Source organism: Jaculus jaculus, chromosome 10 (genome assembly GCF_020740685.1).
Source record: "Jaculus jaculus isolate mJacJac1 chromosome 10, mJacJac1.mat.Y.cur, whole genome shotgun sequence".
Classification (NCBI taxonomy): Eukaryota; Metazoa; Chordata; class Mammalia; order Rodentia; family Dipodidae; genus Jaculus; species Jaculus jaculus.
In genome coordinates this window covers 11,328,963-11,355,090 of record NC_059111.1, presented here as the reverse complement: position 1 = coordinate 11,355,090, position 26,128 = coordinate 11,328,963, and the positions used below count along the sequence as shown (strand labels likewise).

Here is a 26,128-nt window from a genome sequence, read left to right as displayed (position 1 = left end):
AGACCCCGCCAGTGCGCACACTGCCCTGCAAACTCCGGCCTGGACCCCAGGATCTACCCCCAGGACACCGCCAGCCAGGCAGCTGGAGACTCAAGTAATAAGCTTAGTAATCAACTGAGTTTATGGGAGACGTACATTCAAACCACCACAGAGGATGAACATCTGGCTTCCTCAGCTACCTTACATGGGAAGGGCTTTCTGTCCCAGAGATGTGGTCCTCACAGCCACAGAGGCATCTCCACAACAGACAAGGGCCCAAGGGGCGGGGCTAGCCCAGGGCAGGCTTCCTGGGACAGGTGGGCATCATGGGATAGATACAAATCCTAAATTAAGCCACATTTCTGGATCTCCTGAAAAGTTCCAAGACTTAGCCTCAGTAGGCCCACAGGCTTGTTCGGGAAAAATCTGGAGCTTCGGAGTGGTCGCTGTGCCTGCAAGCTGCTCTGGGGTAGAGGAGGGTGTAGATGGGTGGAAACAATACTGTCCATGGTCTTAAGCAGCTGTTGAAATCCAGTCAGGGGCAACGTGACACAAGTGGGATAATAGCTGAGGTGTAAGAGGGTGACAAATTCAGCACCATACCAGGTATACAGGAGTGAGTTCCCATTCCCTCAGGGGAAGGGATGGACAATTGTCAGAGAAAGCTCCCAGAGAACTTACATATGCAGTAGGTGTCAAAGGATGCACTGGATTATTGTCTCATAATGAAAGTAGCTTTACCTGATTTGTCTGATTATAAAGATAATATTCAGAATTTATTTTTATTTATTTGAGAGTGACAGAGAAAATGAGGCAGAGAGAGAAAGAGAGGGAGGGAGAGAATGGGTGTGCCAGGGCCTCCAGCCACTGCAAATGAACTCCAGACACATGTGCCGCCTTGTGCATCTGGCTAACATGAGCCTCGAACTGGGGTCCTTAGGCTTCACAGGCAAGTGCTTAACCGCTAAGCCATCTCTCCAGCCCAGAATTTATTTTTTGTTTTTTTAGGGAAGGTCTTGTTGTAGCCCAGAATGGCCTGGGATTCACTCTGGCGTCTCAGGGTGGCCACAAACTCACCGCAGTCCTCCTACCTCTGCTTCCCAAGTACTGGGATTAAAGGCGTGTGCCATTGCACCCAGCCTACTTTTAATTTTTATGCCATTTTATGTATTATAGCTTAAAATTTCTGTATATTGCCAGGCATGGTGGTGAGTTTGCAGCCACCCTGAGACTCTAGAGTGAATTCCAGGCCATTCAGGGCTATGGCAAAAAAAGAAAAGAAAAAATAAATTAAAAAAAAAAGGAAAATTTCATCTCTAGAGGCAATTGCACTTAATTCAATCAACATCCTTGCCATGTGTAAACTTTTATTAAATGTGAATCATATAATAATACATGCAATTCTATAGCCTGCTCAGAAATGTTTTCCTTATCAATGAGTCCAACTATGCATAACATTTCAATGGCCACATTACATAATAACATATCCCACTGCATAACTGTCATTATTCATTTAACCCTTTCCTGATGGACATTTAGATTGATTTGTTTTGCAAATGTAAAACATGCTATGATGGCTATCTTTGGATAGTTTTCTTCATAGACTTTGTTTCTAGAAGTATCTATGAGGGTCCTCAGTGAACATTCTCACACAATGGCAGATATTCCTCATCTCCTTACACTTGCATGCTCATCCACAAAGTTGAAAACTGCCTCTTTCTGATAACCAGGATGGCAGCCGTGAAGAAGGGCGGCACTCACAAAGCCCAGCGAGCACAAAGGCTCCTCAGGCCGCACAGAGATGAGAACGGAAATGGCATATTTGGAATTCGTGTCCGTGAGGTGTTAACCCTGTAGTGAACGACTAGGAGATAACAAGGCAAGGTGAGCTGGGCTCCGCTTACAGTGACCTAGAAGTGCCAGGTGGCAGAGCCTACAAGTGGACAATCACTCAACAGGTATGTGTCTGGCACTGTTTTGAGTCCTTTTACAAGGGCCATGGAGCTATAAAGGCGTACAACCTTACAATTGCAGCTTGGAGAGCAACAAAGCTGCTATCACGGGGCACTGGCAGGTGACGTATACTCCATTCCATGGTTCACAGGAGGGACCAAGTTCTTCTCGTCCATATTTAACTGTCAGCTCAGGCCTTACCTTCCTAGCCATGCCACGGAGAATCTCAGTCAGTGTCTCCAGAGACAAAGTTCATGGTTCATGTATGTGCCAAACGCAGCAGAGAAGAACCATTCTCTGATTCCTGCCAGGGAACAGTCTCCCCACCTTGAGGCTAGGTGCCCTCAGAGCCCATGAGCTTCAACTTCCTCAGCAAAGAGCACTCTCGCCGTCTTGTCTTGGATCCATCCCAAGCTTTCCCTCAGTTATCCTCTCTTAAAATAGGAGTTTCTGCCAGGCATGGTGGCACATGCCTTTAATCCCAGCACTTGGGAGGCAGCAGTAGGAGGATCGCCATGAGTTTGAGGCTACCCTGAGACTACATAGTGAATTTCCAGGTCAGCCTGGGCTAGAGTGAGACCCTACCTTGGAAAAAAAAAAAAGAGGTTCTGAAAAGGCATCCTTTCTTTTCTTTTGACTGTCCAGCTATAGGTACATTCAGAATGAAAACCTTTAAAGAGAAGCTCAAAGCAACTAGTGTTTGTGTGGGACACTTCCAATCTGTTTTTTCTCTCATTTACATTGCATATCAGGATCTCTCTAGTCCTAAGTCCTGATCTACAGATGCCACCAGTGATGTAGGGAGAAACAACCCAGAGACCACCTAGGGCAAGTGGAGACCTCCTCCATACTTTCTGTGTAAACCTCGTGGCTCAAATAGCTAAGTAAATAGGATGTGCCTACCCGAGGGAACTATGAGTGTCAGCAGTGAGACTGAGAACAGGAATGGCCCTCCTCTGTACTCTGGGGCTGCATCTTCTCCCAAATATGACTCATAATTGTCTTAACGTGCTTAAGTCTGCTCCGCCTTATTATGTTTTGAGGTGGGGTCTCACTCTAGCACAGGGTTTTTAAATCTTAAAATATTTTATTAAATTTTTTTTTTTAATTTGTTTTTCGAGTTAGGGTTTCACTTTAGTCCAGGCTGACCTGAAATTCTCTATGTAGTCTCAGGGTGGCCTCAAACTCAGTGATCCTTCTACCTCTGCCTCCAAGTTCTGGGATTAAAGGCTTGTGCTACCACACTCAGCTCCATGTAGATGTTTTAAAAAATTTTATCTAAGGGCTGGAGAGATGGCTTAGCAGTTAAGTGCTTGCCTGTGAAGCCTAAGGACCCTGGTTTGAGGCTCCATTCCCCAGGACCCACATTAGCCAGATGCACAAGGGGCCGTACACATCTGGAGTATGTTTGCAGTGCCTGGAGGCCCTGGTATGCCCATTCTCTCTCTCTCTCTCTATCTGCCTCTTTCTCTGTCACTCTTAAATAAATAAAAATTAAACAAAAAATTTAAAAAAAATTTGTTTAAGAGAGAAACAATGGGTGTGACAGGGTCTCTAGCCATTGCAAGTGAATCCCAGACACATGCACCTCCTTGTGTATCTGGCTTATGTGGGCCCAGGGGAATCAAACCTGGATCTTTAGGTTTTGCAGGCAAGTATCTTAACCATTAAGACATCTCTCTAGCCCTCCATGTAGATTTTTAAAAATTAATTTATTGGGGCTAGAGAGATGACTGAGCAATTAAGGTGCTTGCCTGTAAAGCCTAAGGACACGGGTTCGATTTGCTAGTACCCATGTAAAGCCATATACACAAGGTAGCACATGTGTTTGATTGCAGCGACTACAGGCCCTGGTATGTCCACCCTCTCTCATAATAAAATATGTTTATAAAATTTGCACATGTGTGTGCATATGTATCCCAGGGTCTCTTGTTGCTGCACTGAAATGCCTAGCTTTATTGGGCTGCTGGGGATTTGAACCAGAGTGTCAGGCTTTCTAAGAACATACCTTTAGCTGCTTTAGCCGGGCATGGTGGTGCACACCTTTAATCCCAGCACTCGGGAGGCATTGGTAGGAGGACCATTGTGAGTTCGAGGCCACCCTGAGACTCCATAGTGAATTCCAGGTCAGCCTATGCTAGAGCAAGGCCCTACCTCTGAAGAAAAAAAAAAAAAAAAAAAAGGAGAAGAAGGTAGAAGAAAGTCTGGGCTGGGAGTAATGGTGCATGCCTTTAGTCTCAGCACTCAGGAGGCAGAGGTAGGAAGATCACTGTGAGTTTGAGGCCAGTCTGGGGCTACTGAAGGAGTTCCAGGTCAGCCTGGGCTAGAGTGAAACCCTATCTTGAAAAAACAAAGCAAAAAGAACAGGGGCTAGAGAGATGCTCAGTGCTTATGACACTTTTCTTTAAAGCCTAACAACCAGAGTTCAATTCTCCAGTACCCACATAAAGCCAGATGCACAATGGCACATGCATCTGGAATTCATTTGCAGCATCTAGAGACCTTGGTGTTTGCTCCCCCAACCCACCTGCCTCTCTCCTATCTCTCTCTTGATTTCTTTTAATATAGAATGTTTTTTAAAAACAAGATCTAACTGCCGATTGTACCCCTTGATATCTGGAGTGACATTACACTCTTCACAGACAGCAAAAAAATACAGACAGAGGCAGAGATAAATGACATAAATAAATATTGAAAATCTTGGAGTTGGAGTTGGGTGTGGTATACGCCTTTAATCCCAGCACTCAGGAGGTAGAGGTAGGAGAACTGCTCTGAGTTTGAGGCCAGCCTGGGACTACCAAGTAAGTTTCAGTCAGCCTGGGCTAGAATGGACCCTAACTTGAAAACCACAAAAAAAAAAAAAAAAAAAAAAAAAAAAAATTGGCTGGGTGTGGTGATGCACACCTTTAATCCAGCACTAGAGAGACAGAGGTAGTAGGATTGCTGTGAGTTGGAGGCCAGCCTGGGCTAGAGTGAGATCCTACCTCAAAAAAAAAAAAAAAAAAAAAAAATTGAAAAAATATAGACAAAAATCTTGGAGTTGGGAGCTAGGGAGATGGCTCAGCAGTTAAAGGCATTTAGCTACATACTTGCCAACAAGAGTTTGAGCATCCTCGGTGCTCATGTAAAGCTGGACATCGAGGCACACACCATTTGCAATCCCACAAGACTATGGCAATGGGAGGTGGAGCCAAGAGAATCCAGAAGCTTACAAACAGTAGCAGCAAGAGAGACCCTGTCTCAAAAGAAGGTAGAAGGCTGGGTGTGTTGACGCAAGCCTTTAGTCCCAGCACTGAGGAGACTGGGATGGGAGGATCACTGTGAGTTTGTGATCTGTTTGGCACTATAGAGTGAGTTCCAGGTCAGCCTGGGCTAGAGTGAAACCCTGCTAAAAAAAAAGTAAAAATATAAAATAGTCACTGGGCATGGGGGCACAGCCTTTAATCCCAGTACTCTGGAGGCAGAGGTAGCAGGATTTCTATGAGCTTGAGGCCACCTTACACTACATAGTGAATTCTAAGCCAGCCTGCAATAGAGCAAGACCCTACCTCAAAAAAAGGGTATGGGGGGAGCTGGAGAGATTGCTTAGTGGTTAAGGCACTTGCCTGCAAAGCCTAAGGTCCCAGGTTCGATTCCCCAGAACGCACATAAGCTAGATGCACATGGTGGTCCATGTGTATGTAGTTCATTTACTGTGGCTGGAGTTTCTGGTGTGCCCATTCTCTCTGTTGAATCAATAAATACTTAAAAACAAAACAAAATAAAAAAAGGCAGTGTGGTGCATGCCTTTAATCCCAAGCAGAGGTAGGAGGATCTAAGGCCAGCCTGGGACTACAAGATAATTCCAGGTCAGCCTGGGCTAGAGTGAGACCCTACCTCCAAAAAATCAAAAATAAATAAATAGTAGGAATAAAAAGCAGACCAAGAAACCCTCTAAATAGGTAGCTGAGGAGAAGCAAAAGAGATTCCAGTATCATAGTCAGGTGCAAAACCCTATGAGCTCCTGTACAGGGAAGCTTAATACATCTGGATAACTTCTTCATTAGAAATATTCTAGTCCTGCTTCCCAACTGCTCCCCAGCCTAAGCAAAAAGTACCACATGCTGAGTCATGTGACCTGATTTTCAAATATTTTATTACATAATCTTTTCATGGCACCATCAGGAGTAACAGAAAACGTTATTCCCAGTTCCTAAGCCACAGCCTGAAAAATATACATTTATATTTATATATTTATATCAACACTCCACCCCTAACCCATAATTTCATCACCTATTATAGGTCTTTTGCTTAAAGCAGGAAACTATTCTCTTAGGTAAGAAAATATATGTGGAAGCTAAATGAAGTACTGGTTAGAGTAACTGGGAATAGTTTGGTCACGGGGCAAGGTAAAAGGGCTAAGTCCAGCCAAGGCAGGATGTGTCAACTGGGGTCCATCATGGGGCAAGAATGACAGTGTATAAAAGGCAATGTCACACAGGTGGGCTCTGGTATCCTTGGTCCATTAGGAGATGGCTTTCGCCTCAGGAAGGAAGGCTTCCCAGTACTTTGCCAGCTGCAATAAGTGGGGAAATGGTAAGCAAGTGCCCCGTCTGGTGGCAGAGCTGGAGCTAGCCTGGGAGAAGGCAGTGCCATGGCATGCCCATGCACTCCAGCCACCCAAAATGAAGGCATGCCGAGCAGATGCAGAAACCTCACCTCCTTTTCGACTTAGGGGAGACACTGGTTTTAGTCCCAAGTACAAGGGCAGTCTCTGAAGACAATCTCAGTCCCTCCCTGAAGGGTATACCCCTGTAGAGGCCAGTGCCTTGCCCAACACTGTTTGCTCCTTACAATGAAGCCATTGTGCACATACTGATGAGGGCCTCAGCCTCAAGAGGGCTAGGAATTATCCAAGGGTAGCCACTCAAAGGATACAGCATTACATTAACAGCAGGAGAAGATACAGGGTTTTTCCTCAAAAACTAACCAGAGAATTAGGGCAACAAAGATGGATCCTCCTGTTCAGCCAAAGGCCTGCCAGACAGAGCAGCAGGGCCTTCCCTTAGAAGCAGGGCCTGCACATCTTGCCAAGCAGACATCCGGCCTTGGAGACAGGCAGTTGGGGATGAAGGTCATGTACAACTTACGTACCTGCTGCTGTGAATATAGGAGTGTCTCCAAGTACTTGATCACGTGGTTTCTGAAGTCCTTAGATTTCTCTTTCTATAGGAGACAGGATTCTACACTGACCTTCCAGACAGACACTCCTACCCCTTCTGATGGGAAGGTGGTGTTTACTGCTGACCAAGGCCAAGCGTGGGCTCTGAAAATAGAGCCAGCAGCTGAACAGCTGCAGTTTCCAGGCCAACAGCCTCTCCCAGAGTTTTGCAAGGTTTCTTACAGGGTGGAAAGTCAAGTAGGACAGGAGAAAGTATGGGGACCCAGAGGACATATGGTAGCTGTGTGCTTTGTTTTAGGTCTAATTGCTTTGGTCTGACAATAAGACACCACCATGCCTCAGGAATCATTGCACATTGTGCACATTGCACACACACACAGACACACACACTGTCACACCTGTTCACAAGAATAATGAGGCATTCGGATCTTTTATCTCACCTCAAACCGTATCACTTCTTTTCGGACCACTGTTGAAATTCTTTCAAAATCCCTTTCATACTGAGTCACTCGAGACTCCCACTAGAAAGAGGAAAGGAAGGACACTGTAAGGACTGGGGATATAGCTCAGTGGAAGACACTTGCTAGCATGTGCAAGACGCTGGGTTTAATCCTCAAAAAAGCAAAGGAAAGCCAGCGTGGTGACGCGTGCCTTTAAACCTAGCACTCTGGTGGCAGAGGTAGGAGGATCGCCTTGAATTGGAGGCCACCCCGAGACTACAAGAGTAAATTCCAAGTCAACCTGGGCTAGAGTGAGACCCTACCTCAGGAAAAAAATAACAATAATAAAAAATAAATAAAGTTTAAAAATAACAACATGGTGGTGTTAAATCCTTATATTTGGACAGTTCTATATAAGATCTCAGCTGATCCTGTCTGCCCTGCTGGGAAGGACATGAAAGTCACAGTCAGCAGCCGTGGCCTCAGACTTAGGTGCACACTAACAGAGCCAGATGCCCCAGAAAACGTAATTCCCTTCTTGCCAGTGGGGCATATCTGAGTCACCTAAATAGCTGTTCAGACTTGCACCAGGACCCTGCTGCAGAGACTGATTTGAGAAGGGTGGTGGTGGTCCAGGCCTCAAGATGGCCTGCAGTCACTCCCAGAGGCTTGTCCAGCAGCGCTGGCCTCTTTAAAAAGTCTTGACAAGGAGAGAGAGGAGATGAGTGAGCCAGGGCCTCTTGCTTCTGCAAACATACTCCAGATGTACGTTCCACTCACTGTGCATTGGCTTTATGTGGGTCTGAAGTATCAAACCTGGGCTGGCAGGCGTGGCAAACAAGTGCCTCAATCACCGAGCCAGATGTCCAGCCTGTCCCTGACCTTTTAAATGTCCTAAAGCTCTCTTGCCCAGGGTGGGCTTCCAAGCATGTGGGCGCACGCGGCGGGGCAGGCTCACTCACCTCTGTAATCTCGTCTTTGGCCTGCTGCAGCTTGTCGGGCTTGTTGGCCCACAGCAGCCGAGCCTCAGCCTCCCGCTTCTTCTGCAGCATGGCTTGAGCGTCCTGCCAGCGCTGCCAAGTCTTCATGCGTTGGTCAAAGGCAGCCTGGGGTCGGGGGCAATTGGGAGAAGCACAACCAACTCTTCAGCAGCCTGGCTGGCTCTGCTTTGGGGGCACCCTCCCAATGGCTATGCAATGGAAGGACTGAGCAAGAACAGGTCTATGGCCACGTGTTAGTGCCCAGCTGGGAGTTCAATGTCTAGAAGCACAAGCTTAGGCCAGATCCTTTCAAGCCTCCAGCAAGCCGGTGCCATGCTGCCTCATGCTCCCCCAGGGCTGGCGGGCGGGGAGCATAGTAGGCAGCCTGGTGCCAGTGTCTGCTACTGAGGCTTCCAAACTGCCTCCCTCAGAAAAGTCAAGCCATGAGTCTGCCGCTTTCAGAGTGCCTGCCATTGCAAGGAGCTAAGAATTCAGTGGGAACAAAACCCATAGTCCACTATCATGGGGCTCGCTCACCATCTGCTGCAGAAGGCCACCATTATATTAACAACTATAAATAGGTATTTACAATATGCAGAGTACTAGGAACACAAGCAGGGTACTACAATATGCTACATCATCAAGCAAGGGACCTACTAGGAGCTATAAGTATAATGTAAGAAAGCAGCCTTCACCTAACACACAAAGCTTGAGGATTCTTTTTTTTTTTTTTTTGAGATGTTCTCTGTAGCCTAGGTTGCCTTAAACTCACTATGTAGCTAAGGATGACCTCACCTCCCAAGCACTGGAATTACAGGCATGTGCCACCACACCTAGCAGTTTAAGGATTATTTACAATGGCCACAAGACATACACCATCTCAACCACACACTCACCTGTTCTAGGCTCCCTAGGCCTGCAAGAAGCTGGCCCTGTCTACTTCCAGGTTTTCCCAGGTTCTAGTCATTTGAATGAAATGAGCATTTTTAGCTACCATCACATTCACTCTATAGGCCTCAAAAACAGGCCAGATCAAAGCGCCATGCCTGAGGCTAGCCTCCCAGCCCTATACATTTGCTATTTTCTAGGCTTCATTAGCACAGGTCTGTGCCTAAATATAAACCTTAGTAAATCAGAGTGCAGAGCAGCCAAAAGTTACCTTCCTCAGCACTGATGCCATTTTTAAAACATACAAATTGATTTGAAAGACAAAGAGCAAGCATGGCTGCAACAAGGACTTCTGTCTTGGCAAATGAACTCCAGATGCATGGGCCACTTAGTGCATCTGGCTATACATGGATCCTGAGGAATCAAACCCGGACTACCAGGCTTCATGAGCAAGCACCTTTTTTTTTTTTTTTTAATTTTTTATTTATTCATTTGAGAGCGACAGACACAGAGAGAAAGACAGATAGAGGGAGAGAGAGAGAATGGGCGCGCCAGGGCTTCCAGCCTCTGCAAACAAACTCCAGACGCGTGCGCCCCCTTATGCATCTGGCTAACATGGGACCTGGGGAACCGAGCCTTGAACCGGGGTCCTTAGGCTTCACAGGCAAGCGCTTAACCGCTAAGCCATCTCTCCAGCCCAGCAAGCACCTTTTAACAGTGCCCTTTTATTTTACTTTATCTTATTTGGTTTTTTGAGGTAGGGTCTCGCTGTAGCCCAGACTGACCTGGAATTCACTCTGTAGTTTCTGGGTGGCCTTGAACTCAAGGCAATCCTCTTACCTGTGCTTCCCAAATGCTGGAATTAGAGGCATGTGCCACCAAGCCTGGGCCCTTTTATTTTTTATTTTTACTTTTTAAAAGATGGATTCTTGTTTTTTGTTTTGTTTTGTTGTTGTTGTTCATTTTTATTTATTTATTTGAGAGCAACAGACAGAGAGATAAGGAGGGAGAGAGAGAGAATGGGCACGTCAGGGCCTCCAGCCACTGCAAATGAACTCCAGATGCATGTGCCTCCTGGTGCATCTGGCTAACGTGGGTCCTGGGGAATCTAGCCTCGAACGGTGGTCCTTAGGCTTCACAGGCAAGTGCTTAACCGCTAAGCCATCTCTCTGGCCCCCCTTTTATTTTTTGAGACAGAGTTTTGCTATGTATCACAGTCAACTCACTGTGTAGCCTAGACTTGCCTCAAACTTCATGATCTTCCTGCCTCAGCCTCCCAGGTGCAATTATTATAAGCTTGGAATTCACTATGTAGTCGCAGGGTGGCCTTGAACTCATGGCTATCCTCCTACCTCTGCCTCCCTAGTGCTGGGATTAAAGGCACGCACCGCCATGCCCAGCTTAATTTCATACTTTTTAAAAGACTTTTGGAAAGTGATTTTATTTATTAATTTGGAGGGGCAGATAGAGGAAGAATGAACATGCCAGCGCTTCTAGACACTGCAAGTGAACTCCAGATGCAGTGTGCCTCTTCTGCATCTGGCTTATGTTGGTCCTAGGGAATCAAATCTGGGTCTTTAGGCTTCACAGGTAAACCTTTACTGCTAAGCCATCTCTCCAGCCTGCCCCCCTTTTCTTCCTTTTTTGAGACAGGGTGTCACTCTGTAGTCAGATGCTCTACCACTGAGCCATACTCCTGCTAAGATAGGGTCACACTCAATAGCCCAAACTGTCCTTAATTCACTGTGTAGACAAGGCTGTCCTGGAACTGAACTCATGGTGATATGCCTACTTCAACTGGGATTACAGGCATGAGCCACCCTGCCTGGTTTCCCTTGCAGTTTCTTAGCACCTCAATGTCAGAGACTCAGGGAAAGGGTGGCTCCATATACAAGTAAGGCTCAAATTTACCTACAGGACTAGCAGTGGCCCCAGTGCAGAAAAGGAACTTTTTTTTTTTATTTTTAAAAATTTATTTATTTGAGAGCAACAGACACAGAGAGAAAGACAGATAGAGGGGAGAGAGAGAATGGGCGCGCCAGGGCTTCCAGCCTCTGCAAACGAACTCCAGACGTGTGCGCCCCCTTGTGCATCTGGCTAATGTGGGACCTGGGGAACCGAGCCTCGAACCAGGGTCCTTAGGCTTCACAGGCAAGCACTTAACCACTAAGCCATCTCTCCAGCCCAGAAAAGGAACTTTTGCTCATCTCTTCTGCCTCATGGCCAGCTCGTGGCCTGAGATGGTCAGGTGAAGGTCTCTGAGCAAAGGCCAGCTTCGCAGCTCTGTGCTGCCCCAGCCCCAGCCTACGGGGAAGCTGAACACAGGCTCACCCTGCCTGGGTCGTATCCAAAAGCTGTGTTCTGCAGAGACCCCCAAACAATGCTTCTCACATAAAGCTTCTTCTAGACACAGCACTTCCCTAGTGGCTCTCCTGGCTGAGTGGTCTGACCAGTTCTCAGAACTCCACAACAGGTTTTACTTCAAGTTTCTTATCACTCTAGAGTAAGCAAGAAACCAAAGAGCAAAGAGAGGGCAGCGAGCAGTGTTGCAACTGTGGCCGTGTGAAGGGAGAATGTGGGGAGCGGCTTAGCTCCTGATAAAACACAGGGCCCTCTTCTGAGAGCAATGTTGGGGATGAAGAGCAGAGCTGGCATGATGCCAACTCAGGCTCACATAGCCTGATACCAGGCAGAATCAGGTGTAGATGCTGGCTCTTATAGGTAGGTGCCAGGCTCCCTCCTGGTTCTTTTCTCGTTCTCTAACAGCATGTGAGAACTAATGATGCCCAATCAAGCTTCCTTAACCAACCGGAGAGCTCAGGACACCAGACTGCCCTGGTTACCAAGAGAAAAGTAAGGCGTTTGACCTGAGAGGCAGACTGCAGTGTTGCCACCAGTGTGCTCAGCACAGCACAGGGAGGGCTCTGGTGACACACACTCTCAACACCTGGCCACCCTCCACCGGGCAGTGCCAAGCCACTTCTGTGAAGTTACCTGACTGCCCACGTTGAAGGGACAAGTGGAAGCTAGCAAGAGCTTTTCTAGGGCAAAACTGCCACTTACTGTTGAGAAGACAATGACCAAAGGACTGAAGAAGCCACGACTCCAGGGGCCAGTACGGCAGGTTTGTCATAAGCCTTGCTTGAAGAAAGGAGCACAGAGAACTCTGCCTGCCTTCAACAATAAGGAGATCCTACTTGGAAATTCAAAAGTGCCTGACTATGGACCTCAAATAGCTAGTGCTAACTGTCAGGTAAATGGATCGTTTAATTTACAGAATACTTGAAGAGTGGGAAAAGTTACAACCATTTATATACAAAAATGAGGAGCCCACATACTTTTAATCTCAGCACTCGGGAGGCAGAGGTAGGAGGATCGCCATGAGTTCGAGGCCACCTGAGACTACAGAGTGAATTACATACAGGTCAGCTTGAACTAGAGTGAGACCCTACCTCAGAACTCCCCTCTCCCCTCCAAAGAAGAGAGAGATGAAACCTGCTCGGAAAGGGGAGAACAAAAACCAATTCCATCAGGGCAGAGCTGGGACAGAAGTAGAAGCTTACCCGGACGATGGCCAGGAGGCGAATGTAGTCACTTAGGAGCTCAGCAAGGAGGAAGAAGTCATTGTTGGCTTGTTCCTGATGAAGCTGTTCAATTTTTTCTTCCACCTCAGCCAGCTGAGAGAGAGCCCGTGACAATGCTGTGTTGTCCTCAGAACTCCCGAGCATGGCTAAACTCTTTGCAAACTGGGCTGTGTTCAGTGCTAGCTCTAGGAAAAGGAAAGACAGCAGACAGCCTCTGATCTCACAAGGAAAAGAACATGTCAGCTGGCCGTGCACTGCGTGTCTTGGTAATACTGCTCTTTGCATATCTGAGATTGCAGACTCCTGCAGTGCACTCATACCCAGTCACCTACAGTGAAGTCCATCATATTCAAAAAGTGAAGGGAAAGCCAGGCGCGGTGGCGCACACCTTTAATCCCAGCACTCGGGAGGCAGGGGTACGAGGATAGCCATAAGTTCCAGGCCACCCTGAGAATACATAATGAATTCTAGGTCAGCCTGGACGATAGCAAGACCCTACCTCGAAGAAAAAAAAAAGTGAAGGAAGGGCTAGACAGATGGCTTAGTGGGTTAGGACCCATGTTCTACTCTCCAGATCCCATGTAAGCCTGATGCACAAAGGTGAGGCAAGCACAAGGTTGCACATGCCCACTAGATGGTGCAAGCATCTGGAGTTTGATTGCAGTGGCTGAAGCCCTGGAGTGCTAATTCTCTCTCTCACTTGCGCTAAAATAATATTTAAAATTTTTTAAAGTGAAAGGAAAGTGGCCTAGGATGGTCATAGGAGGAGGAGAGAAAAGCACCTTTATATGTTTTTTTTTGTTTTGGGTTTTTGAGGTAGGGTCTCACTCTAGCCCAGGCTGGCTGGAAGTCACAGCAATCCTCCTAACTCAGCGCAGCCTCCCAGAGCTAGAATTAAGGCAAGTGCCATCACACCAGGCTTAAGGAATGACACTTTTTATCTTTCCAAAGTTTTTTAAAAATATTTTTTATTTTTATTTATTTATTTGAAAGTGACAGAGAGAGGAAGAGAGAGAGAATGAGTGTGCCAGGGCCTCCTGCCATGCAAGCAAACTCCAGATGTGTGCGCTCCCTTTGTGCATCTGGCTAACGTGGATCCTGGGGAATCGAGCCTCAAACCGCAGTTCTTAGGCTTCACAGGCAAGCGCTTTACTGCTAAGCCATCTCTCCAGCCCCCCAATTTTTTTTTAACACCTTCTATGATTGTAAACTATCCCATGGTAATGCCCTCCCTCCCCCCTTTCCCCTTTGAAACTCCATTCTCCATCATATCCCTTCCCCCTCTCAATCAGTCTCTCTCTTATTTTGATTTTTTACTCCTATTATGATGGTCTTGTGTAGGTAGTGTAAGGTACTGTGAGGTCATGGATATCTAGGCCATTTTGTGAGGAATGACTCTTATTTTTATGTTCAAGTTCACAGAATATAGCCTGTCTTCAGAGACAGACACAAACTAAGGACTCTTGCACGTTCTAGAGCAGGGCAAACCTTTTTTGTTAAAGGGCCACATGATAAATATTTTAGGCTTTGCAGGCCATATATTGTCTCTGCTGTATATTATTTTTTCTCTCTCTTCTTCTCTTTGAAGATGAAAAAACCAGCCAGATGTGGTGGCACATGCACTCAGGAAGCAGAAGTAGGAGGATCTCTGTGAGTTTGAGGTTACCCTGAGAGTACATAGTTAATTCCAGGCCAGCCTGGACCAGAGTGAGACCCTACCTCGAAAAACCAAAAAAGGGCTGTAGAGATGGCTTAGCGGTTAAGCGCTTGCCTGTGAAGCCTAAGGACCCCGGTTCGAGGCTCGGTTCCCCAGGTCCCACGTTAGCCAGATGCACAAGGGGGCGCATGCGTCTGGAGTTCGTTTGCAGAGGCTGGAAGCCCTGGTGCGCCCATTCTCTCTCTCTCCCTCTATCTGTCTTTCTCTCTGTGTCTGTCGCTCTCAAATAAATAAATAAAAATTTAAAAAAAAAAAAAAGGAAACCTTTCTTACTTATTTTATGGTAATAGATAGGCCATGGGGTCAAACCTGTCCTATGGGCCAGGTCACAGCTTGCCATAGTTTTTTTTTTCCCCCTGAGATAGGGTCTCACTCTGGTCCAGGCTGACTTGGAATTTACTACGTCGTCTCAGGCTGGCCTCAAATTCACAGAGATCCTCCTACCTCTGCCTCCTTAGTGCTGGGATTAAAGGCATGTGCCACCATGCCTGGCTTTGCCATAGCTTACATTTGCCTCATGTTAATGGTCTTTGTTGTTGTTGTTTTTCGAGGTAGGATCTTTGACCTGGAATTCACTATGGAGTCTCAGAGTGGCCTTGAACCCATGGGGATCCTCCTACCTCTGCCTTCCAAGTGCCTCCACACCCGGCAGGCTTATAGTCTTTTATGTTTCTAATAATCAGTATGTTTAAGGCAGAGAAGGAAAGCACTCAAACTTGGAAAACTTCACTAGCTCCGAATTAAGCAAATCTCACTAAGGGAAGGAAATAAGGATTAGGAAACATATATGGTTTCTGTGCATTTATATCTGGCTGGTTTGATAAGTAGCAAAAGTATGTGTGACATTATTTTGGATATAAGCTACCAACTCAAAATCACATCAACAGAAGCAAGATATATCTAGGTGGATTCCCTCCACCTGTCCCAGATAGACAGTCCAGCGGCCACAGTGGCTGAGTCATGTTTCCTGCCAGACGTTCAGGGCACTGGGCATAGCTTTTTAATGGGAACATCAAGAACCAGCTGGGCTGAGAATTTCAACTTGGATGGCCGAGGTTTGAGAACAGCACGCCCTCCTGTCTCCAGCTCACTGAAGACAACAGTTCCCCCAAGTGCATTTCAGAGGTGGTTACCTTTCCTATGGTTGACTAGAGTTTCTACCACAGCATGCAGTTTCCGTAAACGCTGCTCCTCACACTCCACCTCCTGGAGCTTCTCTTCAAACCACTGAAACACACAAGCCCAGAATCTCAGTGAAGGCTGTGTGAGGAGATGTACGGTAAAGTCTTTCCTCAGAAGCCCCATTCTTTTTTTCTTCATTGAGAATAAAGTCTCTAACCTCCAAGATTACAGGACTTCTCCTGGTGTCTGACCCACAAGCCTGGGGGTGGTAGGAGCTGAGAGGCCCAGGGCTACTCACAATGTCGGACTCGTTCATCTTGATGGTCATTTTGCTGACTGCATCGGTAGCTTTGTTGAACATCTTAAGGAGACCAGCACCACTCAATGTCTGGGTCCCCACAGCACGTGGCAGCTACAAGACCAAGAAGGCGGGATGGCAAGTTATCTGCTGCTCCTATTTTAGGTTCAGAAGAATTAGTACCATCAGATGGCACGCCCAAAATGTCCAAACAAATTATATGATTGTATTCTAAGGCAGTTTCATTAATCTAAAGCTATTATGTGTAGAAACAAAAATTAAGGAACTACGATAGAAAAGAAAATAAATGTTTCAGCTTTAGATATTCTTCACAAAAGGAAAATAAACTGAGAGTGCTATGTGGCTATGGGATCTCACATTGACTTTGTCTATCTACATGAGCAAGAACTTCTTAAATACCAGGCATTCTTTGTTTGCTAATAATTTTCAATTAAAAATTAATTTTGAGGGCTAGAGAAATGGCTTAGTGGTTAAGGCTCTTCCCTGCAAATCCAAAGGATCTAGGCTCGATTCCCAGGACCACGTAAGCACAAGGTGGTACATGTGTCTGGAGCTCATTTGCAGTGGCTAAAGGCTCTGGTGCACCCATTCTCCCTCTCTCTCTCAAATAAATAATTTTTTGTTGTTGGGTTTTTGAGTTTTCAAGGTAGGGTTTCACTCTAGTCCAGGCTGACCTGGAGTTTACTATGTAGTCTCAGGGTGGCCTTGAACTCATGGTGATCTTTCTACTTTGCCTCTCGAGTGCTGGGATTAAAGGCGTGCAACACCATATCTGGCCTATTTTTTTATACTTTCTGTTTATCATAAGAATAAAGTATTTGTGTATAGTATATTTAATTCTTCAGTTATTAGAGATTATGTTTTCTCTAATTTTTCCCAATCATGAATAGGCTATACATAGCCTCTAAAAATACTATCCAGCTGGGCATGGTGCCACACACCCTTAATCCTAGCACTTGCAGGCAAAGGTAGGAGGATCACTGTGAGTTCATGGCAACGTGAGATTACATAGTGGATTCCAGTTCAGCCTGGACTAGAGTAAGACCCTAACTTGAAACCAAACATATGTATATGTATGTATGTATGTATGTATGTATGTATGTGTGTGTGTGTGTGTGTGTGTGTGTGTAGGCTATCCATTTGAATCAACCCTTTTGGTATTGAGCAGGTCTCTGGTCTATATTAACTGTTTTTTAACTAATACCCTTTAGCTCTTAGCACAAAGTACACACTCAGTTTGAGCCAATTAGTAACCTATAAAAGACACAAGGGGGCTGGACAGATGGCTTAGCGGTTCAGGTGTTTGTTTGTAAAGCCAAAGGACCCAGGTTCAATTCCCCAGAACCAACATTAGCCAGATGCACAAGGTGGTACATGTGTCTGGAGTTTGCTTGCAGTGGCTAGAGGCCCTGGCGTGCCCATTCTCTCTCTCTTACTCTTTCTCTCTGGCAAATAAATAAGTAAATAAATAAAAAGCTTTAAAAGAACCACCAAGTTCCTGCCAAGAAGAGTTCTGTGCTGATTCACTTAAGCAAAACTTGGTTGCTGTTGGACCTTTATTGGCAGTTGTCTTGAATATAGGGAGAAATACTTTTATTTCAAATGGTGACAAATACTTGGCCCCCTTGAGTGATTCATACAAAACTAGGATAATGACTGACAGTAGCTAATTAAGTATTCAAATATTTGCTGAATGAACAAGTTTCATTTTCCTAGGACTGGATATAAATTATGAAATTCAGTTTTGTACAATACTAACCTCTTCTTTTTCCAAAAACTCCCTGACATCTGGGTCCTGTAACATGGTAGGATGATTTACAACCCTCTGAAGGTACCTAAGGGATAAAGAGTTATCATCTGGTTAACCCTCTGAGGGTGCCTAAAGGATAGTTATTATCTGAAGGCTTTTGGTATAAACAGTGTTGCCAGGTATGCCAGGCCTGTGGCTACTCAAGTTCATGTTCTTCACAGTTCCAAAAGACAGAAAACTAACTGGTCAGAAAGAGACCTCAGAACCATTCATTTAGACTGTCCAATCAAGAAACTATGACAGCTCCCTCAGGATGGAGGTGAAAACAAGATGGCCTATGTAACTCAAGTAGGAAGGTACAAGACTTAGGAAAAGAGGTGATGGAGGGAAGACTCCCTAATTCAGTTAAGCAAACATCTCACAGTGAGACCTCAGTTTCTGCTTCTTTCCTGTTCTTGAGTTACTCAAGAACAGGCACGTACCTTTCTAGAGCAGCCCTCCGTTTTTCGAGAAATTCTGCAGATGAAGAATCTTCTTTTCCCACTTTCACTTTTGTCATTCCTAGAATAGAATTTAATGAACAAAATAAGCAGAAATCATGAAAAATATCTATTTTAAAAATATTTTTATTTTACGATTCATTCTTAATTTTTTTCAAGGCGGAGTCTCACTCTAGCCCAGGCTGTCCTTGAACTCATGATGCTCCTCATACCTCAACCTCCTCAGTGCTGAGACTAAAGGCATGTGGTCCTGTTCATGTTTTTTTAAGTGGAGGAAAGACAGCAGGGACAGCTCTACACAACTCTATGACAAGAGCAGAGCAGGCATGAACAAAAGGTTCTTCACACGAGTCTTTTTCCCTTTCTTTACAACTAGTCTCCAGTGCTGAAATCATCTGGGATTGGCAGAGTATACATTTCCTTTCCTCTTTTTCTTTTTTCTAGGTTCTTTAAGACAGGATCTCACTCTAGCCTAGGCTAACCTGGAACTCAAGATAATTCTCCTAACTCAATATCTCAGGTGGTAGATTAAAGGTGTGAGCCACTATGCCTGACATACTTTTTTTCTTTTTCTTTCTTTCTTTTTTTTTTTTTTGAGGTAGGGGCTCACTGTAGTCCAGGCTGACCTGGAACTTACTATGTAGTCTCAGGTTGGCCTTGAACTCATGGTAACCCTCCTACTTCTGCCTCCCAAGTGCTGGGATTAAAGATGTGAGCTACCACACCTGGCTCATACAATTTTTCAAAGAGAAGAAAACAAGGAGACCATGAGATTCTGAGTATAGACTAATAATCCCTTAGTGATAGCAACAGAAATGTTCCTCTTCTGGTCTCCAAACCAATTTCAATATGGAGGGAAGAACAATCATTTAAGACTATAAGGGGAGATTTTTTTTTAACTTTTCAAAATTTATTTACTTGAGAGAGAAAGGGGGAGGAAGGGAAGTGGGGAGAGAGAGAGAGAGAGAGAATGGGCACATCAGGGCCTTCAGCCACTGCAAATCGACTCTAGACTCATGCACCACCTTGTGCAACTGGCTTATGTGGGTCCTAGGGAATTGAACCTGGGTCCTTTGGTTTTGTGGGCAAGCATCTTAACCATTAAACCATTCGTCCAGCTCAAGTTCTTTTTTTTTTTCTTTTTCAAGGTAGGGTCTCACTGTAGCCCAGGCTGACCTGGAATTAACTATGTAGTCTCAGGGTGGCCTCAAACTCATGGTAATCCTCCTACCTCTGCCTCCCGAGTGCTGGGATTCAAGGCGTGCACCACCATACCTGGCTAAGATTTTTTTTTTTACTTTGGTTTGTTAAGGTAGTGTCTCACTGTAGCCCAGGCAGACCTGGAATTCACTATGGAGTCTCAGGGTGGCCCTAGACTCCTGATCCTACTGCCTCTGCCTCCCGAGTGCACTAGGCCTGGCTTTTTTTTTTTTTTTTTTTTGAGGCAAGGTCTCACTCTACTCACTCTAGCCCAGGCTGACTTGGAACTCATTCTGTAGCCCAGGCTGGTCTTGAACTCAAGGTGATCCTCCTACCTCAACTTCCTAAGTGCTGTGATTAAAGGCAAGAGCCACATGTATAAAACATATTTATTTATTTAAGAGGGTGAGAAGCAGAGAGATAGAGAATAGGTGTGTAAGGGCCTCCAGCCACTACAAATGAACTCCAGATACATGTGCCACCTTGTGCATCTGCCTTAATTGGGTCCTGGAGAGTCGAACCTGAGTCCTTTGGCTTTGCTGGTAAATGCCTTAACTGCTAAGCCACCTCTCCAGCCTGTGAGCCATATTTAATTTTTTTTTTTAATTTTATTTATTAGGGAAAGAGAAAGAGAGCACAAGAGGCAGATAGAATCAGTGTGGGCACTCCAAAGTCTCCTGCCACTAAAATGAACTTCAGATATATGCACCACTTTGATTACCTGGCTTTATGTGGGTACTGGGGAATTGAACCCAGGCCATCAGGCTTTGCAAGCAAGCACATCTAGCCACTGATCCATCTATCCAGCCCATGAGCCACATCTTAATGGGAGTCTTAGTGGGCTGTGAGTGTTGTTTAGTGGTACAGTGCTTGCCTAATATGCATGAGGCCCTGGATTCTAAGCCCAGCACCACAAAACAAGCAAGCAAGAAGATAATTTCTTTGTCAAGTGTGATAATGCATACCTGTAAGCCTAGTACTTAGGAGTCAAGGCAAGATGACCAAGAAGTGGAAGCCATCTTGAGCTATATCCTGAGTTTGAAGCCAACCTGGATGGTGAGGCTCTGTCTTAAAAGGAAACAAAAACTGGAGGCTAAAACCAGAGCCCCTGTGACACCCAAAGAAAAGTAACGTGTGAACATAGGCTGGCTATTTCTCTAGCCTACAGGACTACTGCTACAGAGAGGGTCTCCTATATGACTCAGGAAGCATATTACCTGGAAAGAATGCAAAGGAAAGAGCTCAAGCAGAAGTCAAGGCCACAGGCTTACCTATTAGGCTCTTCTCAGGTGGAGGAGGGACAATGAAGCCATTCTGAGAGTGTTTCTCTGAAAGCTTCTCATAAAGACCCAAAAAGTCACTAAATCTTCTTTTCACTGCAAACTGTTTACTTCGGAACATTGGTAAACTCGTCTTTGGAATGGAAAAAACACAAGGTGATTTCAGTCCAAAGCTGGGTTGAGTATCTTGAAAGCTGATGTCAAAGCCTCTATTTCCCAGATTCCTGCCCTTCAGCCACTTGGCAACTAACTTGTGAAGACAGACACTTAATTTTTTCTTTTTTTAGCTTAATCCTCCTTTGGCAGTTTAGGAGCCTAAGATGCCTTACTCAGAAAAGTGATTTTTAAATGCATAAAACCAAATATATACAATTATATAGGTAGCCAGTTACACTCAAAACAGTTTCATTCCTAGGTTACTAACACTTGCTGTAAGTGAACAAATGTTGAATTCTACTTTAAAGCTATAATTATAAGGTCACCTGTAGCCAACTCACCCTTTATTGACTTATCTAAGGGTAATTAGCTAATGAATTTAAAGCAAAATAAAACAAGATGTACTAAAGAGTGCCAAGGGGGTAATCAGTGAAATGCCAAAGCTGTAGACAGTAACTAACCTTTGAAGTGTGAGTTCTAGAACTCAGAGACAAGCCAATAGGTAAATATACAGGGAAGTGTGTGTGTGTGTGTGCATGTGTGTGTGCATGCACACACGTGCTAAAGTACATGTGTGGTCAGAAGGCAACCTTGGGTGTTCGTCCTCTTCACTGACCTTGAGACAGATCTCTCTTGTTGTGTACCACTGGGAAGGGCAGACCAGCTGGTCCACAAGCTTTAGGATTCTCCTGACTCCATCTCCTACTGCCAGAGATGCATTTCAATTACAAATGCATGTACCACGTTGTGTCTGATTTTATGTGGGGGCTGGGGATCTGAACTCTGGTCAGCAGGCTTGCAAGCAAGTGCCTTTAACAACTGAGCCATCTCCCTAGCCCCACAAAGCAGTCTTCTAGTGGAAAAAAGGGGGGGGGGGCAAGGTCTGCACCATGAGAGAGCACCTTATATTCACCAAATTGGCAACATTTAAGGAGGTTGGCCTCACCAATTACTGGCAAGAACATGAATCTGGGTGGAACATTTGTATACTGTTAATGGGAAGAAAATTGGTATAAATACTTAAAAATAGTTTGCATTCGTTTTATTTTGTTTTGCTTTGGAGGCAGGGTTGCACTCTAGCCCAGTCTGACCTGGAATTCACTATGTCATCTTAGGCTGGCCTTGAACTCACAGCGACTCTACCTTGGCCTCTGAGTGCTGGGCTTAGAGATGTGTGCCCCCACTCCTGCTCAGTTTGCATTTCTGAATCAGTATTTGCAGTGCCTGTGACCAGGGGAACGACTCCTGATTATTTCCTAGACAGAAACACTTTTATGGGTTTGCTACAGGAAAAAAAATTTAGAAACATGTTTCACAATAGGAAAACAGATGAATTCTCTATAATGAACTAACTATAGTTATGCCCAGCAATCTAAGTAAGGAAGCACTATTTTGAAGCCAGGAGTGGTGATACATGCCTTGAGTCCTAGCACTCAGGAGGCTGAAGTAGGACTCCTGTAAATTCAGAGCCTTCCTGGGGCTGCAGAGTGAGTTTCTGGTCAAACTGAGATAGAATGAGACCCTGCCTCAAATAAAGCACTATTTTCAGCATGATGATATTCTCAAAACCAAAATCGTGTATTACTTACAAATAAAAATGTAAAGATTTTATATACAGAAAATGAGATTATTCAGATTATTCTAAGGTATGAAGTCCTGGATATGACAAGGACAAACAGGGAGATGGTGAGCTGGGCGTGGGGGTGCACACCTTTAATCCCAGCACTTGGTAGGCAGAGGTAGCAGGATCACTGTGAGTTCAAGGCTAGCCTAAGACTACAGACTGCATTCCAGGTCAGCCTGAGCTAGTGGGGCCCTACCTTGAAAAAACAAAACAAAACAAAAAAAAAACAGGGAGACTTCCAGCCAAGATGGTGACCGCCTAGCTGTGCTGCAAATCCTGGGGAAAGAAAGAAAGATGCAGATCCTAAGGAAAGAGCCACCCCATCATACCTCAAAAGGACCCAGGCTGAAACTAAGGAAAATTGGCAAAACAAGCAAGGGTGCTGTTTTCCTGATGAACCGGATACCAGCACAAGGGGGAAGGAGACCAACACAGAGAAAAACCAACTCCTACCAAATCAGAAAGCCAGAGCCGCAGAGGCCCCCAACACCTCAGCACTGAAGCAGACCAAAAATGAGCCCAACATGGCTCAGGGAAATTTTGCAGAAGAGGGGGCGGAAAGAATGTCAGAGCCACATGTTGGGTCAAGATATGCAGAGACATTTATTGTACCAATAACTGTGGGCTAACTCCACAATGCATGACCCATATACCTCAACAAGGAGAGGCCAATGGGGAGGGGGTAGGTCACAGATGAGCCTAATAATGGTACCAAACTGCCTGTATTTGCTGAATAGAAAACTAATTTTAAAAATGCAAAAAAAAAAAAAAAATGGGGAGATGGAGACAATGGAACCAATGATACTCATCTTAAAACTAATGATACGTGGGCTGGAGAGATGGCTTAGTGCTTAAAGCACTTGCTGGCAAAGCCAAAGAACCCAGGTTCAATTCCCCAGTACCTATGTAAAGTCAGATGCACATGGTGGTGCATGCATCTGGAGTTCATTTGCAGTGGCTAGAGGCCCCAGCATGCCCATTCTCTATCTGCCTCTTTCTCTTTCAAACAAACAAACAAACAAACAAACAAACAAACAAACAAACAAATTTAAAAAACTGGTGATAGGGGAGCTGGAGAGATGGCTTGGTTAAGTGCTTGCCTATGAAGACCCTGGTTCGAGGCTTGATTCCCCACATTAGCCAGATGCATGGGGGCACACGTATCTGGAGTTCGTTTGCAGAGGCTGGAGGCCCTGGTGTGCCCATTCTCTCTCTCTCTCTCTCTGTCTCCTTCTCTGTCTGTCACTCTCAAATAAATAATACCAAAAAAATTAGAAAAAAACTGGTGATAGGTGCAGAGTTAAGTTTTATTAGTTTCATAACTTGTGCATAACATTATGTAAGTTTTGAATACATTAAAACTTTTGTTGCTTTTTTCGAAGTAGTGTCTCACTGTAGCCTAAGCTGACTTGGAACTCTGTACCTCCAGGCTGGCCTTGAACTGACAGCAGTCCTACCTCAGCCACCCTAGTGTTGGGATTAAAGGCATGTGCCACCATGCCTGGCTTAAAATTATATTTTATTTATTTATTTTATGGTTTGTCAAGGTAGGGTCTTGCTCTAGCCCAGACTGATCTAGTTCTCACTATGTAGTCTCAGGCTGCCTTCAAACTTACAGCAATCCTCCTACCTCACTTCCCAAGTGCTGGAATTAAAGGCATGCACCACCATGCCTGGCTAAAATTATATCTTAAAAAAAGAACCAGACTTGAGGTTGGCAAAAGGTTATAAAAAGTGTTTTTTTAAAAAGCCAAGTGTAGGACTGGGGAAACTGCTTAGCAGTTACAGCATTTGCCTGTGAAGCATAAGGACCTGGGTTCAATTCCCCAGGACCCACGTAAGCCAGATGCACAGGGGGCACATGTGTTTGGAGTTCATATGCAGTGGCTAGAGGCCCTGGCGTGCCCATTCCCTTTTTCTCTCTCTCTGTCTCTTTTTCTCTCATAAATAAATAAAATATTTTTTTTAAAAAAAGCCAAGTGTAAAGCCAGGCGTGGTGTGCACGCCTTTAATCCCCACACTAGGGAGGCAGAGGTAGGAGGATAGCAGTGAGTTCAAGGATACCCTGAGACTACATAGTGAATTCCAGGTCAGCCTGGACCACAGTGAGACTCTACCTTGGGAAAAAAAAAAAAAGCCAGTGTAAGCCGGGTGTGGTGGTGTAAATCTTTAATCCCAGTACACAGGAGGCTGAGGTAGGAGGATCACCATGAGTTCCAGGCCTGCCTGAGACTACATAGTGAATTCCAGGTGATCCTAGGTTAGAGTGCATCCCTACCTTGAACGCCCTCCCCGCCAAACAAAAGCTAAGTGTAGGTCACATGTGGTGGCTAACACCTTTAATACCAGCACTTGTGAGGCAGAGGTAAGAGGATTGTGCTTTTCAGGCCAGCCTGGGCTAGAGAAACACCCTACCTCGGAAAACAAAATAAACACACAAACAAATCAAAAGCCAAGTATAGTGGCAAATGTCTTAGATGTAGCACTTGGGAGAGTAAGGCAAAGGATCATGAGTTCAAGGACAGCCTGGGCTACATGGTGAGAAACTGTGACACACACACACAAACATGCACACACATATGTGCGCACACTCTGCCAGATGTAGTAGTACACACCTGTCATAATGGCATTCATCAGGCTGAGGCAAGCAGGTCTCAAGTTTAAGGTCACCCTGTGCTACATAGGAAGAGCTTGTCTCTTAACCACCTCCCTAGCTACACCCTCTTAAAAAAAAAACTCAGTTCTAAGGTTTCATATACATAGCTATTGTTTCTGGAGACAGGTCTCACTAAGTATACCAGGAGGATCCTCAAAATCATAATCCTCCTGCCTCCACCTCCCTAGTGTGGGAAGTTCAGTTGTTGAAACACTATGTTCAGCCTAGAACTGAGAATTTTCAGAGAATTCTTTTTTTCCTTATTTTTCAAGGTAGGGTTTCCTCTCTAGCCCAGACTGACCAGGGATTCACTCTGTAGTCTCAGGGTGGCCTGGAACTCATGGTGACCCTCCTACCTTGGCCTCCCAAGTGCTAGGATTAAAGGTGTGCGCCACCACGCCCAGTGAGAATTAGTCTTTACTTGAGGCTCTCTACCAAGCTAGCTGCAGGTACATAGCTCCTAAGGGGAACAGGGCAAAATCAGAGACAGTGAACATCTTAAAACTTGCCAAGTTTCACACTTAAGTGCTAGCTTTCTAGAAGAATACTGATGAGGCCCACTGCAATGTACCTAGGTAAGATTACCACCAGCAACCGGAAGGCCGAGGTTGGGGGATTGCCATGAGTTTGAGGCCACTCTGAGAATACAGAGTGAATTCCAGGTCAGCCTGAGCTAGAGTGAAACCCTACCTCGAAACCCCTCAACCCCACCAAAATACCAGAACTACTTAGATTTGCTACATCACTAAGTAAGAAGAAAAATGTTATAAAAGAAACCAGAAAAGGGGGCTTGGTTGATGGCTCAGCAGTTAAAGGTGC

At 45.3% G+C, this 26,128-nt stretch overlaps 1 protein-coding gene across 1 annotated transcript in view; it reads right to left on the bottom strand.

Moving 5' to 3' along the window:
* Window positions 1–6,050: 6,050 nt before the first annotated feature.
* Window positions 6,051–26,128, bottom strand: part of Snx1 (sorting nexin 1) — a 45,102-nt gene continuing 25,024 nt past the window's right edge. The window contains exons 6-15 of the mRNA XM_004662534.3: window positions 20,865–21,006; window positions 18,376–18,454; window positions 17,903–17,978; window positions 16,123–16,236; window positions 15,836–15,929; window positions 12,965–13,170; window positions 8,496–8,639; window positions 7,534–7,614; window positions 7,066–7,137; window positions 6,051–6,487 (exon numbers count right to left, since the gene is read on the bottom strand). Of these exons, the coding sequence (XP_004662591.1) occupies window positions 6,437–6,487; window positions 7,066–7,137; window positions 7,534–7,614; window positions 8,496–8,639; window positions 12,965–13,170; window positions 15,836–15,929; window positions 16,123–16,236; window positions 17,903–17,978; window positions 18,376–18,454; window positions 20,865–21,006 (1,059 nt within the window). The 3' untranslated portion in view covers window positions 6,051–6,436. The remainder of the gene's footprint in view (window positions 6,488–7,065; window positions 7,138–7,533; window positions 7,615–8,495; window positions 8,640–12,964; window positions 13,171–15,835; window positions 15,930–16,122; window positions 16,237–17,902; window positions 17,979–18,375; window positions 18,455–20,864; window positions 21,007–26,128) is intronic.